The 18,290-nt window shown below is 43.3% G+C and overlaps 1 protein-coding gene across 1 annotated transcript in view; it reads right to left on the bottom strand.

The window, feature by feature from the left end:
• Window positions 1–11,690, bottom strand: part of LOC306710633 (paralemmin-1-like) — a gene marked incomplete at its 3' end in the record, with an annotated part of 42,272 nt that extends 30,582 nt beyond the window's left edge. The window contains exons 1-2 of the mRNA XM_079179275.1: window positions 11,483–11,690; window positions 1,318–1,398 (exon numbers count right to left, since the gene is read on the bottom strand). Coding sequence (XP_079035401.1) covers window positions 1,318–1,398; window positions 11,483–11,533 — 132 coding nt within the window. The 5' untranslated portion in view covers window positions 11,534–11,690. The remainder of the gene's footprint in view (window positions 1–1,317; window positions 1,399–11,482) is intronic.
• Window positions 11,691–18,290: the final 6,600 nt, after the last annotated feature.

Below are 18,290 nucleotides of genomic sequence, written 5' to 3'. Positions count from 1 at the left end.
TATAGGCTCTAATTGGAGAATGGAATGTATTTTTATTGCAAATATTAAAGCTGGCTACCATACAGTTTTGTTTGTAGTATAATGGGACAGCCGTTTTCCAACCCACCCTGCATCTGCACTGAATTTAGAGCAGCAGGACTTTCCAAACAATTTCCCTGAGCCTGCAACAGTGTAGTATGCAAATAGGCTAACTCAGATTTACTCACGCATGTGTTCTAAAAATATGACGGGGAAATAGAAATCAAAGTTCACAAACGTCAGAAGACGTGAATATGAAAATGTACGGGATGACTATATCTGGTGCGTCTCCAACTGACAGGGCGGGTCATGTGTTTTTCTGAGCACGAGGTCAAGCGACTAATTCTTCATTGGTTGAAAGGTTCAAGCGCAACACATAAATTACTGATGTCTGCATGCTGTTCATTTATTTCTTTGTCAAACTCACCATCCGTCAGCAGTGTCCCCCGTTTACGCACTTAAACGTCAAATCAATGTTTACTCGAAACACAATCTTGGCTCACCGGTAGCGGCTGGCAGTAATTATTATGGGGATATGTTTATGTGCCTTTGGATTCAAGTGTTTTTCTGGAAAAAAAGAAAACATCAAGAGCCTGCCCTGCTCGGCCAAGGGAAACTCTCAGAGTCCCGCGCACCGGGAGCACTGAGACTTGGATGCTTCGATGGAATTGGACTCGTTACCAGAAACTGGTAGTCAGAAACTGACTTCCACGTTGCTGCACACAGGTGATTAAATGCACATGCACGTATACGTGTAAAAGCAGCAGGAATACTGTAAAGGAAGGCTCATGACACATCTTTGAGAGCACACTCTGTCTCTTTAACTCTCTCTGACATTTCAGGTCAAGGCAAGAACTGTCATAAGAAAAAAAAGAAAAAGAAAAGAGAGGGATTGATTGGATAAGGAGAGATAAATGACTGTCACACACATTTATAAAGTGTTCCTGTGAGCAACGTCATTGACTCCATTCCTCTGCTAGCTGCTAACCCTAACCTGAACTCTCTTCCTAAACTTATTATCTGACCTGAAACTGACTGTAACATCAAGTCTGAAACAATGCTTCATCTCTTATCTCCCACACAGAGTAGCCCAGACCTCGACAATGTTCAGTCAAGTTGCAGATCAAACAGTAAATATGTCATCACATATTCAGGCAATGAATATGCAGTCCATTATCTCATAATGGAGGAATCCTGCTAATCGTAAAATGCTTTCTTCACCATAACCTTTCCAAAATTCTGTCATTCAAAACTAACTTCCTATGGAACATGCATACACACACACACACACACACAAACCTTGAGATGCTGTAGTTGTAGCACCAGGTCATCGAGCTGGCTTCTTTTGTCTTCAATCTCAGTTTGCCGTTTTCGCTTCTCCTAAAGGACAAAAAGTAAAATCGAATTAGCTTTCAGAACAAGTCACATTTATACCGTCAGTGGGAAAGTTTTATTCTGTTTTATGGGCCGAGTTGAAAAGGTTGAGCATGATGGTGCACTAATGCACGCTGGTGTATTGATTGAGTGTTTTAATGTTAATGCTCATCATCGGCAAGACAACGTCCCTTCGGGCCAATTAAGGTTTTCATACATTCAATTTAAAAGGTGAGCAGAGACTTAAATGTTCCGTCCGACTCAATTTAAACTGATGCAGTCTTGTTTAGTCTACTGGGTGGGTGAAGCGAAGGATTCCAATTCAAGAATATGTTTCTGAAAGGATAGACCATGAACAAAAATGATCTCATTGGAGGAAAACGATCCAGGGTAGTAGTATTAGTATTAGAGGGGTCAGAGGTCAGGGCTTATCGAGGACTGAGAGGGGTGAGGGGGACAGGCTATCCAAATGGGGAGGGATTAGGCCTTGAAGCTTCTAAATGGCGTGGAGATTGAACTTGGTGTGGGGCGAACAATCCTTTACTTCATGTGGAGATGAATGAGGCTGATGTTTGGAGGCCGGGCTGAGAGCATGGTGAGTGGGAGGTTTGAAACTGAAAAAATAAAAAAAAATCCTCAACAGACAGAGGCAATGTGGAGTCACTATCTTTGAATATGCTGTGATGAAAATGCATGAGAAGATCAACAGAGTAGATCCCAGCACAGCCCTGTTTGGGGCTGAAGGGCATGAGATACTGTGGATGTCTCTCTCTCTCTCTCTCTCTCTCTCTCTCTCTCGTACTCAGAGGGAGCAGAACGAGGATTTCTGGGACATTTCCTGTTGGCTAAATATAGCCATGAGGGAAAACCCCAAAATGTGTATAAACGTTAGACCACCTCTCAAACGAGAGTGAAACCGAGTGGGAAAAAAACGGGAGTATAGGATAGCAAAGCAGAAAGGACAGAGCTGAACAGAATGTCGTAGTGGAAACATAAAACAGAACAGAGTAGATATTGATTGACCAGGAAACAGGAGAAACTTATCATTTCTGACTGTAACCTTGTAGCTGTAGTCGCCTAAACTTAACCAAACCATAAAAATGGCAGGTAAAAAAAAAGAAGTCATATGATTTGTTTTTGTAACGGTCACATTGGGTTGTTCCGAGCATTCATTACATGGGAGTCCACGATTTGTTATCAATTCTTGAGGGGTCATTACTTCTTTGCACCAAACCTGTGTAATAGATGGTAGCAACCCAAATAATTCACAAACTATGAGACATAATTCAGTATTAGAATGTCCACCATATAATTCAATCATAATGTTCTCAGCCCTTTAACAATCCAAACTTTCAACATTTGAATAGGCGCCTAAACGAAACACAGTGTTTATGGCAGATTTATGACTTGAAAAGCTCAACAGCTGCATCTCAAATGTATCTTCAGGCTGCTGTTTTCAGATGATGTACTCCATCATCATTAGTACATGTTGACCCCCTAAAGATCCCCTGCCCCCCCCCCCCAAAGAAGATTTAAAAAAAGGGTCTACAGCAAAGAGTGGAAGAGGTCAAACAGAACTAATCTTTCCAAGAAATAAAATCAGGAAAAACATGTTGGAGAAAAAAAGACCAGTTGGAAGAACACATCACAAAGCTGCACACGGGCTGTGAAAACATCTGTTCAAAACCTGAGGTCATCTCTCTCTCTCTCTCTATCTGTTATACACACACACGTACACCCACACATGTATACACCCACACACACACACCGCAGCAGCGGTTCCCATGGCTCGTGAAGTACAGGCAAAGGTATGGATGTTCCCCAGATGTCAAGGACTGTTCAGGACATGTGATCGAGGAATGGGCAAAACACACACACACACACACACACACACATGCACGCAAATACACACACACAGAAACACACGAAAGCAAATACAGTCACCGATATGTGCACACGGATAGTGTACGAATATATTCTCAAAATCAAGGAGTACTGTAAGCAAGCTTTGTAGAATGGGCAATCCCTGCTTAAAACACAGTATTGTATAATAAAAATAGTTGATATTGGTGGTTATAATAACAGCCCTGAAGGACCTTTAAGTTGACAATAGCTCTGCGGCAGATAATACAGACTCTTCATTCATTACATGAGGCAAAGTAGTGGGGGTGCTCACTGCAGAGGGGTGTGGAAAAAACACAAAACAAAAGGAGGTATAAGAAAAAAAAGCTGACACAGGCTCTATGGAGCGCAATGCAACATAATCCTGCAACACTCTGCTCTATGGAGCGCAATGCAACATAATCTTGCAACACTCTGCGGAAACCAATCAAATACATCCAAGCAAACATACAGTACAGCTACCGTAGGATGCGCTGTAGCATACCTTTTCAGCAATGTAGTCCAATTTACACTTTATCTCACATGGAGAAGACAATTATTGCTTCTGTGAAAACTGTAATACAGTTATGCTTGGCATAAATTAAACATATCTTAGAATGTAGAGTCAGAGGTTAAGGCCCCGCTTACTCATACAGTACTTTACTGCTTGTTAAGTGCTGTTGTTCCCTCCTTAAGTATACTCAAAGATTTCAAAGAGATCCAGATGTTACAGATATGGAATCTGGCAATGAGAATACCGAGGAAGTCCGATCAACTACTGCAAACTCCTCCAGTTTTAGTAATGGTCATATTGTATACAACAAAGTGAACAATGTCTTCACATTATCTGTAAAAAATTGGATTTCTAATACAGTGCTGCTTTAGTTTTTCTGCACTTGTACAAATTGATGAATGGAAATGTTGAAGTTAGGTTCCAGTGACAAGAGTTAAACTGTGGAGGACTCTTCAGCTCCCATGGGGTCAGAGAGTTCCTCTGAAAAAAGTGTTGGATCGGTTCCTGAGTCCGGCTATCACATCTCAATCACACCAGAAATTAATTAGCGGGAGGGATCCTCACTGTCTGCGAGAAGTAAAACGTGTTAGCAACTGAAACTGCCGAGTTAATTGAAAGATGAAAGCCTTGTACAGCCGAATAGGCAGGAGAGAGACCCTGAGCCGTGCTCTGTTCACTGTATTTCATCCCAGAGAAACACATCCTCCTCCTCTGGAAAATATGTTGACATTCCTGGTGAAACACTCATGACTTCCCACACTCTTGACTCACTGCGTGTTTGGCCCCACTTGGCCCGCTGCTGAGCTATTATACGGAGGACATCACTTTTCCCCACTACCGCTGACACCATCCAAAAAGTTGGACACTAACATAGAATTCCGTGTTTAATATTTAAAACGGCTAAGCCCCATTGGGGATTTTTACTGTGTCATGTTGTTTTTTTTTAGCTTCAGAAGCCAATGAAAAGTCACATGGACTACACAGAATTGAGTAACCTCCCATCCCACAAGGTTAAACATTTTGGCAGTGGAGACGGGGTCAAACCTCACAGTATCTAATTACAGTTCCTGTAAACCGGAGTTCAGCATGGTGAACTTTCACTCTTCTTCTTTGGTGTTCACACCAGAAACGATCTGATGTCCATTTCTAAACATAACCTCTTGTTTTTCCTAGGGTGGGTTCCATTTTGTTTAATGTTCTCAGCCCTAACAAACTGTGCAACAGTCGTCTTTGTCAAGAGGACTGACACTCACACTTTCAAGCATCATTGTGGTAAAATGCCCCCAAGATTTAAACATACCTCGCTTTCTGGACAATAAAACCCCCCCTGAAAAAAAAACAGGAAACAGAGGATCCAGTCATTCATACCAGTCATGTCTGACTGGTATGAATGCAGCCTATGAATCATTGAACAAAATCCAGACTTAAAAGGAGGATTCACGGTTGTTGTGGGACGTACACAGCGGGACATGCAACAGAATATCTGTGAGGAAAGTTTCTTTGTAAGGTCGAAAAACCCAACATGGTTTAATGGATGTATTTCTCATTCATGCCTCCGAGTACCCAATAACGTCCAGAATTGCTCCCCGCCCCTCGGCATGATGTCACAGAGACGTGATTCAAATTTGACAATAGCAGTGATGCAACCATGTCGGATCTGAAGTTCTGCTGGTGTTGAGATTGCGAACTGGACGCGAGCTGCGGCTCAGACGGGTCACATGCTGCACATGCCCGACACACCCAGCGGAGACATCTCGCCGTGGAGATCATCTTCCATTTAGCGGAACACTCAGAGAACCGAGACCGAAATGGACCTGCGTGGGTTTAAATGTCACGGGTTCGATTCTGCACTCACTGTGCTGGGAAGAACTTTGGATAACAGTGTGAACAATGAGCCGATATCTATAAATGTGATGAAAATGTATCCTGTGTTGCAGCAAACACCTGTGGACCTACAGTGTGAACGTGTCCGCTTTGCCCTGAGCGGTGACTAGTAGGAATGTGATGTCCTTCGCACACAATGCTAAATTGGTAACTCCTGGTAACTCCTCAGCCAAGGAGGATTGGCGGTGTCAATAAATGCAGACGTAGCACATGGCTGAAATGTCTTGGCTGCCGTAGTCATGCGATAGCAGCAGCTGGTGACTCCACTCATCGTGTCCATATGGAGGAGAGACACGAGGATGCATACCTTCACATGGACGTACACAAACAAAATATTTTAATGCCTCCCGTCGTCTGCTTAATGAGCCGACGAACAATGCAGCTTGCGTATCTGTCATTAGGAGGATAATAGTGTGTTCGATTCAGAGCTGCCGTCACCTAAAATCACCTCTGCTGCATGTCAGTCTGTCTGCCCTCTGCAGTGTTTCTGTGTCCGGTCACTCTGCAATGTTTACTATCCAATTCAGCTCAAATGTCACGACAATAATTTGAAAACCAGCAGTGCCCACGACCGCTGCATTCCGGTCTCAAGTCTCTGTGAACCCTAATGCCACTACCTTACACACACACACACACACACACACACACAAACGCCAGAATGTCCAGTAGGTCGAAGACAGCTGCTGCTAATTTTAGACGACATGTAATGCCTGGCGTGCCCCAGACCCCCCTGTTACCCAACAAACCAACCCACCCCCCCCTGAAATGACTTTGCCCCGAGCACACTCCCCACCCCCATAAAGTGCTGAAGACCATAAACCAGGCCTCCACCGGCCGCCCTATATCCACTCCTGCCTCTACAGGATCCAAATCTTCTCAGATGGTAGATGGCAAAACCCACAAATATTCCAAACCTTTAGAATTCAGGAAGCCTTTTGAGCAACCACGTTCTGGGCAGTCAGACCTTTATATACACTGAAACTGACGCAGTGACTCCGGTGACTTATCATAAACCAACATCTGTGTCATTGTGCCCTCTGCATATGCAGTATTTCCAATTTAATGGAGCAGACGAGGGCTGATCTGACAACTATTTTTTTTCCATTCAGTCGACTGGACCAAATAAGCCAGATCCCGTGTTAACTAAACAAAAGCCAAAAAGATGGCGAACATCTCTTATATAGGCGGGAAAGATTTGAATCAGCTGCACTCATCCAGGGCTGGAAAGTTGTGTTCAGTCTCACTTCAGATAAGTGCATATAAACACGGTTACAGGCGAGTGTCTGCTTTCGTCGAACGCGTCCGATAAATAACTGACAAACCATCTCCTACAAACGCTAACAGTTTGCAACATTTTGCAACAGTTTATCCAACTTCCGTTACCTCTGCTGTGATAAAATTGCTACAAATAAAAGCAGAAGACAGAGAGTTCAAAGCTAATCTTTAAGAAAACTGCGAGAGCTGCTTCGTGTTTTACTTTTATTTTTAAGATTAGCACCGTGTGCTCTCACAGTAACAGGAAAGGCAGGGAAAAAACAGAAAAAGGGGTAAGGGGTTTAAAATTGTGATCACAGCTTAAAGTAGAAAGTAGAAAAGTGACCGCATTTTGGCAACCTAAAATCGATATTGTCCGTATTGCTTTCAAGTGTTAAAATGCTGCCAATACGTCAATCTATGAGGGAACTGCACAAATTGAAATTACACATTCCTGCAGGCGGCCCAGCCCCCCACTCTATTTACCTCTGTTAACGTGGCTCATTACGCCGGCCCTCGCTGCATGCCACAGTCACAAATCTCATGCATGCCGAGGTCTAGCTATAGAACCCCCCCCCCCCCTCCCCCTCGACCTTCACCCTGCCTCTCTCACTTCCCTCTGTCAGACCTCACTAAGTGGATCCAGAGCACTGACCGGCTTCCACAACGACCCTGAGTTCCACAGATTACTTCACGGAGCTCACCCAAAGAGATCAAACTGTGGGTAATAAAAACCTCTCATAACTGCACATTCGTCTTGCACGATTGTTAAAAAAAGAGCAGAACCATAAACAAACACTGGGTTTCTTTTTTGCGGTGAAATATCTCCGCGACAGTCTCTGTCTTGTTCCCAGCTATCGTTTCCTCATTCTCTGTCTTTCCAACACACACACACACACACACACACAGCTCTATTATATCAATCCTCATGCACCACTTCCTAATTCCTCTCAGACTTGGCCACAGACGATCTGCGGCCTTGTGTGTGTTTGAGTGTGTGTGTGTGTGTGTGTGTGTGTGTGTGTGTTTTGTCGGGTTAGCTGAGAGTCCAAAGGGCTGAGGTCATCTGTGTATACATGTCACAGACACTACAGAGAAGTCAGTGAATGGGTGCATGCAAAGACACACACACACACACACACACACACACCTACACACACACACACACACTTGTGTATGTATTTTGCCACATGGGCAACAGCTAATTAGAAAGCCGAAGCACTCACCATTCATTGGCTGGTCTCAAAACCACACGCAGGGTTTTGGTGAACACACAAATTTTCAGAAAACACAGACATAAACATACATGCGCGCACACACACGCACGTAATCTGTTTTTTTGGGGGGCCCTAACCAGGCTGCACTCCATCCGACGGCTATAATTACATGTTAATAATACACCAATTACAGGTCTGAATTTAACAACATGACATCACAACTGTTCCCTAATCTGGCCAATTAGCAACCATGGAAACCAGCACCGCTGGCGGCCGACGAGGCCGTAATCACTATCAGACTGTGGGAATCTTTGTCTGTTTGCAAGTGTTGCGGACAAAATGTGCCGATTGGATTTAAAACCCTTTGTTGTACCGAATGATTAACACTCTGATTCATCTCATTATGTAGAAAACAAATCAATTAGTGATTAAAAAAAGTCAGTTTGGATGGCACAAACTCTCACAGGACTCACAAAAGAGAGCCATCTCCACCATGTTAAAGTTAGTTCAGTTAAGTTTAACACAAGATATGGTGGGAAAAAAATGCAGCAGTGAACCAACTGTAATTGAACCGTGCAGAAGAGGAAAGATGCCATGAGGGTTCGTTGCACTCTTGTACCTTCAATAATTCATAAGAAATAGAAATGTGCTCACAGAAAAAAAGTCACAAATGTAGGAATATAGGAAATATAGACGGACAGAAACTAGAAATAAGTAATTTTTGAATGTGCTTAGAGCAATTGTAAAGAAGACTTTCTGTAAACACTGTCTGCTGTGATTGAGCAGATAGGTATGTCGTGATTCACAGCCATTACGGCCATGCCTTATTGATGAGCCACACAGCAAACAGACCAGTCTCTGTTGCAAACAGACACTACAATGACGACTATCTGCTACCTGACGGTGATTTTCATCTGATCCGGTTCAATAGATGAAGCCTGGCAAAGAGACTCAAACCCGTCATAGTCCAAATGACATGTTAATTAAAAACAGTGTCAGATTCAGCAGTTGTGTGTTCAGGCGCCTCAGATGCAGAGATGACTGGTCCAACACTTGGCTCTGGATTTTAGCGGAAGCTTCCAATTTGGCCCGAGATCTGCTGAAGTATTGATGAGGTCTCGGAGTATTAATTATTGATGAAATAATTAGCATGTCAGCTGCGGGCCCGAGACAGTGTGTGAGCGCGCACGCACGTGTGTGTGTGTGTGTGTACTGTACACCTCCCTCCAGGGGTTTAGTAATACTTATTCAGAACAGACAGACAAGGAAAACATTATATCATAAATATTGCCTGTGGAAGACCATATAAACTAGTTTAAACGACTTGAATCCAGTGTTTCTGGTGCGATGAAGCTGCCGCCGGATTAGGAAACGCTTGCTTTTGATTGGCAGTTGAAAGAGGTTTTACAAGATTCTTGCCCTTCCCTGAGAGATGCTCTGGAAAACGTTGTCCGGCTCCTGTATTTACGCTGGACCTGCGCTGTTTGGCTGAGTCCGTGGCTTACAGAGCGCTTAGAGGGTTGTTAGTACTATTAGTACTAACCCTTCTCTATTTAAGTGCCCCGGTAGGGCTTGAAGGCTATTAGTGCCCCTTATTGTCTTTGATATAGTGCACACACACACACACACACACACACACACACACACACACACACACACACACAGAGAGATGAGACGAGATAGACGCCCATTTGAGGGAGACAAACTTTTACTTGTGACTCTTGGCACTTCCAGTAGGACCTCTGATTGTACTACAGGATAGAATTAGACCAGATAGAAACGTTCTCCGTATAGCGTCACGACAGCTTGCCGCCAGAATATTCTGCAACGTTTGTTGTTATTTTTGGCTTCGTGCACCGAACCAAAACCCATTTACACGACACCGTAATCGAATATTTTCCCAGTGTTTGATCCCATACACATGCAAGAATGATGCAAGAAACAGAAACGCTTGTTCGTCTGTGCTCACAACTGTCAGAAGCTTCTCGCTCTGTTTCTTTACTTAAGTGCCTGACTGGTTTAAGCACATGCAGCCTGGTATGGCTGCCATGTTTCGACGTGGCCAAAATAGTTTCTCCATCTGCTGCTGGTGCTGCTGTTCACCCCACTTGTGTGTATGAATGTGTGTTTGTGTGTGTGTGTGTGTGTGTGTTTGTGGTATGCTGTGGTTGCTCGCTGGCGCCAAATTTAGTCCCAGGCAGAGAATCCAGGTCTCACTGTTGCTCTGAAGTCTCTATCAGCAGCGAGCCAAGCACTTCAACGAATGCCTCCGTGATCGTGAAACACGACGGCGAGCATCCGAACGTATTCTGGACCGCCTCGCGGCTGAGATCATGCTACCTTGGAAAGCGCGAACACCTAAAAAACCTCAGACATCTGGCCAAAAAAGGGAGAAAAAAAAAAGGAAAAAAAGAATACAGAGCCGATTTTCCACCAACTTTCCTCAGAGTCGGTTCACCCAAAAAAAGACATGGAAGAAAGATGAAAACGGACAAGAAGAGCGAGACGAACACAGCAGCAGTGTAGGGCACAAGGGAGAGTGAAGGAGGAAGGCACATTACAATCAGTGCGACGAAAATCACTTTGTTTTGAGTGACAAAAATGGATGTCGGGGGGCTAAGATGTCATGAAGGGCTCCCAACACTTTGAGCTTATTCATTTGTTTTAATTAAACCATTAAAGAACTGCAATGATGCAAATGTGATAAAAAAAAAGAAAGCTTTTGTCACCTTGGTTAGCATTTAGCGTCCCACCACAGAAGCTAAGGTAGGTGACCACCAGCTAACTTGTGGAATGCGTAACACAGAGAGCTAATTTATCTCCAGTTCATGTATAGGTTCATCTGTTATGGGTTGATTGGCTTCGTAACCGTTATAAAAACACCGGGACAGACCGCCGCTGCTCCACACTTAGTTAGCAGCCAAGGGGGTCACCGTGATGTGCGGCACCTCTGCCGTTTACGTCACAGGAATTCATCAGGCGACGTTCAATAAACTTGAACTTTGGTATGGAGCGAAGAGACGAAAAACAGATCACTTTGTGAATGGAACATGAACGAACAATGTGACTAGTTCAGAGAGAGCCTGGCAGAGCATGGGAACTAATGAAAGAGGCGGAGAGAGCCCAACAGAGTTTCAGGAGTTGCCAGACAGTCCGGCTTGATATTGTACTGTGAATGACAGACAGAGATGAAGTCGAGGCGAGACGGTGAGCCACCAGAGCACTCGCAGACAAACAAGACAGCAAAAAAACAAACAGACGGGAAGGTCAAAGAAACATAAAGAAGCAAAAAATAACAACAAAAAAAAGCACACCGTTTTTAAAACGCACTCTGACTTACCGCCAAGGCCTGCAGCCTCTCTTTGTGGAGCTGAGCCTCCTCACACGACATCCTGAGGGGGAAGCAGGGGAGAGGGGAGGGGGGGCGAAAGGAGAAAGAGACGTGAGAATCTGGGAAGACTGGAGAGCCCGGGGTCCCTTCAGCGAGAGACTGAGGGAGGCAGAGAGGAGAGGAGTGAGGGAAGAGAGGAGGAGGAGGAGTATCCAGACGAGGTCCTTCCTCAGCAGTAATCCAACCAGAGCGAGGGAGACAGCGGGAGAAGGAGCTCACACTGAGGGGAGGCAAAAGATCTCTCAGTCACTGGCCATGTGCCTCACACTCGGCCCGCTGCTCGCATTCTCTCTCTCTCTCTCTCACCCACTCTTTCTTTTGCGCTCTGTCTCTCCTCCCATTTGTCCCCTCCCTCCCTCCCTCACTGTTTTTAGGCATGAGCCATGTGTGATTAAACAGCTGGGAGGAGCAGCTGAGAGAGAGAGAGAGAGAGAGAGAGAGAGAGAGAGAGAGAGAGAGAGAGAGAGAGAAGCAGAGGAAGAGAGAAGTTATGGCATGAAGGTAAAGGGGGGGGGGTTGTGAGAAGAGAGGGAGACAAGGGAGCGAAAGAGGAAGAGCAAAGAATAATTGCCGAAGTAAGGAAAAAGGGAAGCAGAGGAGTAATTTGTCATATTTGAAGGCTGATATGAGACTATAGGAATTGGAACATTAACAGTTTGAAGACTAAATTATTTACTTTTTCTTATCTCCACCGTAGCTTGGAGGAAGGCAGATTATTACTTTGATAAATCGGTCGATCAATACACCTCCCTCCTATCACAAACGTTGGTCGCTCAGTTATGTGCTTAAAGCAGCAGTCTACTAACAAAACATTTATGTGTATTTTTTTGCAGGTAAGATAAGAAAAATGAAGTTTCACTGATTTCAGTGGTACATTATTGTAAATTATTGGTCAAGAATGTATGGCTCACAATTAGAAATCAGCTTTCAGTCACACAATTGTTCTAAAAAACACCTCCTCAACCAAAAACGTATCAACAACAACAACAGGAAGTGAAAATGACAACTGAACACCTGGAAAAGAAACCTTGCCGTCGTGCTTCGGGACAGAACTCACTGGCCAATCGGTCCCACTGCATTATGACATAACAACCTCCTCCCAGCCTACAATATGGTAATTAGTTGAAAGAGTTGCTTGCTGCTAGCAGCTATTGCTATGCTACCGTGTGCTTTTGTTGCAGCCAATCACAGGCCAAGAGAGACAAAGTGCCAAAACGTGTCTTTAGCGTGTTACTATTGCTTTGTTTAGATATTCTGCTCTTTTATTACAGTCCTGTGAGACCGCATGCAGCGATGTCGCCCACACACAAACGCTCCTCCAAGCTGACTCTTCAGGTTCTATTTCTGGTCACTCTGGTCATACATTTATTCCAGCGCCTTTCATTCAATAGAAGAGACATCAATAGAAGCTTTCTTATTTAGAAAAAAAACAAACAGGAGCAGGATAGAAGTGAAAAAACACGATAATTGTGTCAGTCCGTGAATTTGGTGAACATCAGTGAAACATCTTTCTGAATACAAACTGCAAAAACATCTCTTTAAAAAGCAAGACACACCTTCATACACACACACACACACACACACACACACACACACACACACACACACACACACACACACACACACACAAAGACAAAAGCAGAGTGTGTGTGTAAATGGGTCACTGTTAACTGTGTCCCAATTTTCTTTCTCCCTGTTTTAACTCTCTAGGTTCACCTGGGTTTCTGCATCTTCTATTATTTTTATACTACTATACCACATTGATTGTTCTTCGTTCTTTGCCTCCATCCTTCCTTACATCCCTCACTCCTTTCTTCCCTTTTTTCTTTTTTTTCTTTGCTGCATTGCTGCCCCGTTTCTTGACATTTGTCTTTACCATGCCCAACACTTTCTCCTTGCATCCTTCCCTCCATACATCAATTCCTCCCATTCTACATACCCTACATCCCTCCTTACTTCTTCGGCCTTCCTTCCCTTTCAACTATCACTCCTCCAACTTACTCTTCCTTCTTTCCTTTCTCTTTTCATCCCTCATCACCTCCTTCCTGACTCCCTTACTCCCCATCCTCTCCTTTCCGTGCACCCGCTCCGCTTCGTCTTCCACCTGTCCCCCCTTTCCGTCCCTCCGACTTTGTCCTCGCACTTTCTGTTCCTCCTCTTCCTCAATTCCCTCCCGTCCTCCTCTTTCTCCTCTTTCTCCATCCCTCCTTTCACAAGCAGACCTCCTTATAAGGAGAAACGGCAGCAGCAGTCTTGGCCGACTCTTTAGGGAATACAGAAGCATGTAACACACACACACACACACACACACACACACACAAACACACACACACCCACACACACACACACTGACGTAGCAGCTTCTGCATTACTCCAAGAGAGAAAATAAAGTGTACAATAAATAACTGCAGCTGGAGAGCATTTGTCCTGTGAAGCCTCTGGGCAGCTGAAAGACCAGAAAGAAAATAAATCACAAAATTGTCGTTTTCAGCCCTCAGCTAGTTTCCATAAGTTGTTGTTTTATTATTTCCAAACTAATGCACATAGATGCATACCGTATGCAGGGTTGCAGATATGGATTCAGGAGTGGTGCCATTTTCTTTAATCTGCTGCAAAGTTTGTCTTTTTGTGCGTGCGGGAGTAAAAATGTATTTTCCTCATTCAGTATTTCTGATATATGTGATATTCTTAGTTTTTAAGTAAGTATTTTTTTTAAGTTTATACATATTATGCATGTTTAAGTTTGCAGTACACTGTACTATTAAAACCAAACTTCTTCAAATGAATTCCATAATTAAACAAGTTAACTGTAGAACATATTTAATATAATTTGTATTTGTTTGATTTAATCTTTTTTATTCAACACCTAGTTTGTGTTTCAGTTTAAGCTTACTAACCTGCTGTGATTAAAAACACAAAGTGTTTGTATTATGAGACTTTTTTGACACTTTTTAGTGTAGCATAGGACTTTTTTTAAAATGCAATTTTTTTAAAGAAATATTTATATCTCACTTGTTGTTCTTGGGCGTTGTGACAAGGTAAATGAGCGCTGTCTGAAGCTGCATTATCAATATTTCTATTCTCTTCAGATGATCATCACCTGACCCTGAAGTTCCCCTCAGCTCTGTGGAGCGTTTAAGCGTCTTTCAGCTCGTTGTTTTGGTTTTAGAGCCCAAGCTGCAGTTCTCAGTGACAAAGCTCTGATGAACCACTCGCTACCTGTGGTTGGTGCTGGTGAACATGTGAAGCATTTAGTGCGAGATATTTCTCTGAGGAGTTGAGACCAAAACAGAACTTTATCGTCCTGTCTTTACAGCTTGTTGCACTGCCTTAAAATGGCCAAACAAATACATTCATGCAGGAATTTTCCCCATTTGAAGCTTGCATGCAACACAATTTATGTCTTGTTGCAGTATTTAAAAAGGTACCGATGAGCAATCATTTATGTTATCTTTAGGTACAAGTTACAAGTTCAAGTTTACAAGTTAAACACACTATAGGCTTACTGAGGTTCACCATCAAGATAAGTCAAATAAAAACTGGTCTGTTTCCCCCTGAGACTGGCTCCATCTTTACTGAGGGGACGTGCAGCTTGTGGACCATGACCTGTTTGGGTTAGTAGCATATAGTTTATGTTATGAAACCAGACTCAGCTCTGCAGCTGTCTTGACTTTAGTGTCAGACTTCTGGCCCGTTCTCTGTTTGATCTGGATTTAAACCAATCGCATCACGATGCCGGCATTACGAAGCATACTCCCTGACTTTACCACAGCTACTTCATTATAACACTTTTCTACTTGATTTCCTTTCTTTTAACTCTCTCCTCGCCCCCCCCCCCCCTCCCTAAAATCCCGCCCCCCTCCCCCTCTCCCCCTCAAACCCCTTAATTCTGGCGTCAGTTGTGTTGGTCGGTCGTCGCTGCAGACAACAGCATCATTGTTCCTCTGCATCGCCACGACGACGCGATGACCTCACTGCACAGCCAGCCCAGCCCCGCCCCCCCCCCCCCCCCCCCCCCCCCAGAAGTAATGGCCTCCAGATGTGGAACCAGAAGCAGGAAAACACACACACACACACACACACACACAGAGAAATATAACAACATGCAAAAGGGTGAGTAGGAGGAAATGAGCAAATATGGACAAAGAAAGTAAGTCAGTAAAACTGTGCGTGTGCGTTTGAGTACGCGTGTATGTTCTGTTAATGCAGACATTTTCTTAGCCGGCCTTTTTAAGCTTTTTACTGCCACATTTAAATTCTACCCCCCCAAAAAGAGAGAGAGAGAGAGAGAGGGAGAGAGAGAGAGAGAGAGAGAGAGAGAGAGAGAGAGAGAGAGAGAAACCCAAACAGACATATTTCTGGCTGTGAGTGCCAGACGTTGATCTCATTTATATTTTATAGATCACTGAGGGAGGTGAAGCTGTGTTTGGGTGTCTCACTGTCTGTCTGTCTGTCTTCTGTCACACACACAGTTCAACTAACTTCCTTGTTAATTTGTTAGTTTGTTAATCTATAATTTTCCACAGCCGAATTGGCCTTGAATGTAACAAAAATAATTGTCCAGGCGAGTCTAGCCGAGAAAGTTTGGCGATGGCGGAACTTTTGGAAGTCATCGGCTTTCAGCAACTAATCAGATATCAACTCTCCCTTTCTTTCTAACTGATACAACTCTACTGATAGTTCAGTCTGCTATAAGAGGGTTCTTTTATTGTACTCTGAAGACCACAGAAACTCATGCTGAGAGCCTCTCATATTGCCCACTAACTAACTAACCCAGTTCTTCGGAATGGGAATGGGAATTTAGCTAGCATATAAATTATCATATCCTAAAATGGTCCTTTTATTTCTCTCACTCTCTTTTATTCTCAGTACTTTACATTGAGAGAGAATAATTTACATGCATGCCCATAGATATCACTGTATGCACATGTGTCTGCATGCAGTTTTAGTTTTTTACTAAATATTGATTGCTCTTCAATAAAGTAGCTTTTAATCATTTTTATCCTGAGATGCATTGTAGATGTGAAGCGGAAAAAAACAACAACATACATATTGTGTGTGTATTGTTTGTTTGAGTAAAACACACAAGATTCCACTCGGTTGTGCAGGTTTGTTTCTTTGTCCTGTCATGAATAAACTTGAACTTGCTCACAGGGTCATAAACACACAGGAGGCACCAAGTGTGCTGCGACTAACAATTTCATCACCAATCAATGTGTTGATTACGTTTTGATTAATTGGTTCATTATTTATCCATTAAAACTTCCCAAAATAATGAAACGTGCTCATCTTAACGCCTTAGCAGCCAAGCGGATATTTTTCAATTTATTTTTTGTTCAACAAATGTTTAATATGTTTGGTTGATAATTGACTAATCCATTAATAAACTGCACTTAAAATTTCAAACTGTACTTTAATTTAAAAAGAGACGAAATAATGGATAATATGGTGGTTAGTCTTGCAGGGCTGCCTCACGGTAAAAGTGGATCTGCTCGATTCAACCCATCCCTATTAAGAGCCTCTTTCCTGTAAGACTTCCCTGAGTGTGCAATAAATAGCAGCAGAGAATGGGCCATCTGCCATTGTGGTGTCTGCGCCTCTCCACGACCACAAATACTACCTCGTCTTTCTGCTGATTCAGTGGACAGAGAGAGAGAGAGAGCACGCTGCATGTGGCCGAGCTAAGAGAAGATGGGGTGTGATGGACTGACTGAATCCCTGCAGCACCGTCTCATTTTCCCCAATTAAAACATTAACTATTGATGCACCAGGAAAGCATGTCAGGTTCATGCTTCCCTGCACCGCTTCATGGGTGCAGCTCTGACAAGAGGACGCAAAAAAAGTCACTACGACCTGTCACTCAAACTGATGTTCAGACAGCTGATTGAGACTCTCAGCTTGTTGGTGAGCCGCTATATAACAAGTTGGTTATCACTCAAAACCAGCTTAGCGCTCAGCATCCCCTAATCTGCAGCATCTGTAGGGACTATTCACAACATATATTAGGATTTGTGATATTGGAACTTGACTTTTTAGAGCCAAATTTCTACAGGCTGGGTGATCCCAATAACCTGCATGCCCTGCACAGGGACATAGCAAACCGCACAAGCTGTATCATTTGCATGTTCATGCACCAAATGGGCAAAAATAGGATGTTCAAGTTGCACAAGCCCCCAAAACAGACACATGTTTAAAAGGAAAGCTATAGCTGCAGATGTGACAGGACTCTTTTTCCACTTTATATACATTTAGGCTTTCTGGATTTCGAAGGAAAATCCACCAGCACCTCTACGTACACGGTCACATAGAAAAACATTATAAGTCAAGAATTTCTGAATTCCATGTTGTTGTAACAGCAGCTTCAGTAGAACACAGCACACCCACAGAGCTCAGCATTGTAAAGAACAACTCCCACTCTCCTGTTCTGTATCTGTGTTCAGCATCACTGTCACCAATTCTCTACACACCACTTCATGGAGCAGCTGATTGAGGCACGTTCAGGTGCGACAAGAAAATATACTACTTTGCAGTACTGTAATATATTGGGAGGTACGAATGTCACATATTTGTTGTAAAATATAGGGGTCCTTCTTATATTTATATCCTTTTTTATATATTTTTTGTTGTCTTTTGTGCATTTTAGATACGTAAAAATCGGAATATTCTTTGTCTGGAAATACAGCTGTAGGTCGGATTGGTTTGAAAATGTGCTGATGTTGTGCATCTCTAGTACTTGTGGGACACATCATCAAACACT

This window comes from Pholis gunnellus, assembly GCF_910591455.1.
Source record: "Pholis gunnellus genome assembly, chromosome: 18".
Classification (NCBI taxonomy): domain Eukaryota; kingdom Metazoa; phylum Chordata; class Actinopteri; order Perciformes; family Pholidae; genus Pholis; species Pholis gunnellus.
Note: the sequence above shows the minus strand (reverse complement) of the source record. Positions and strands in the feature narration are given on the sequence as shown.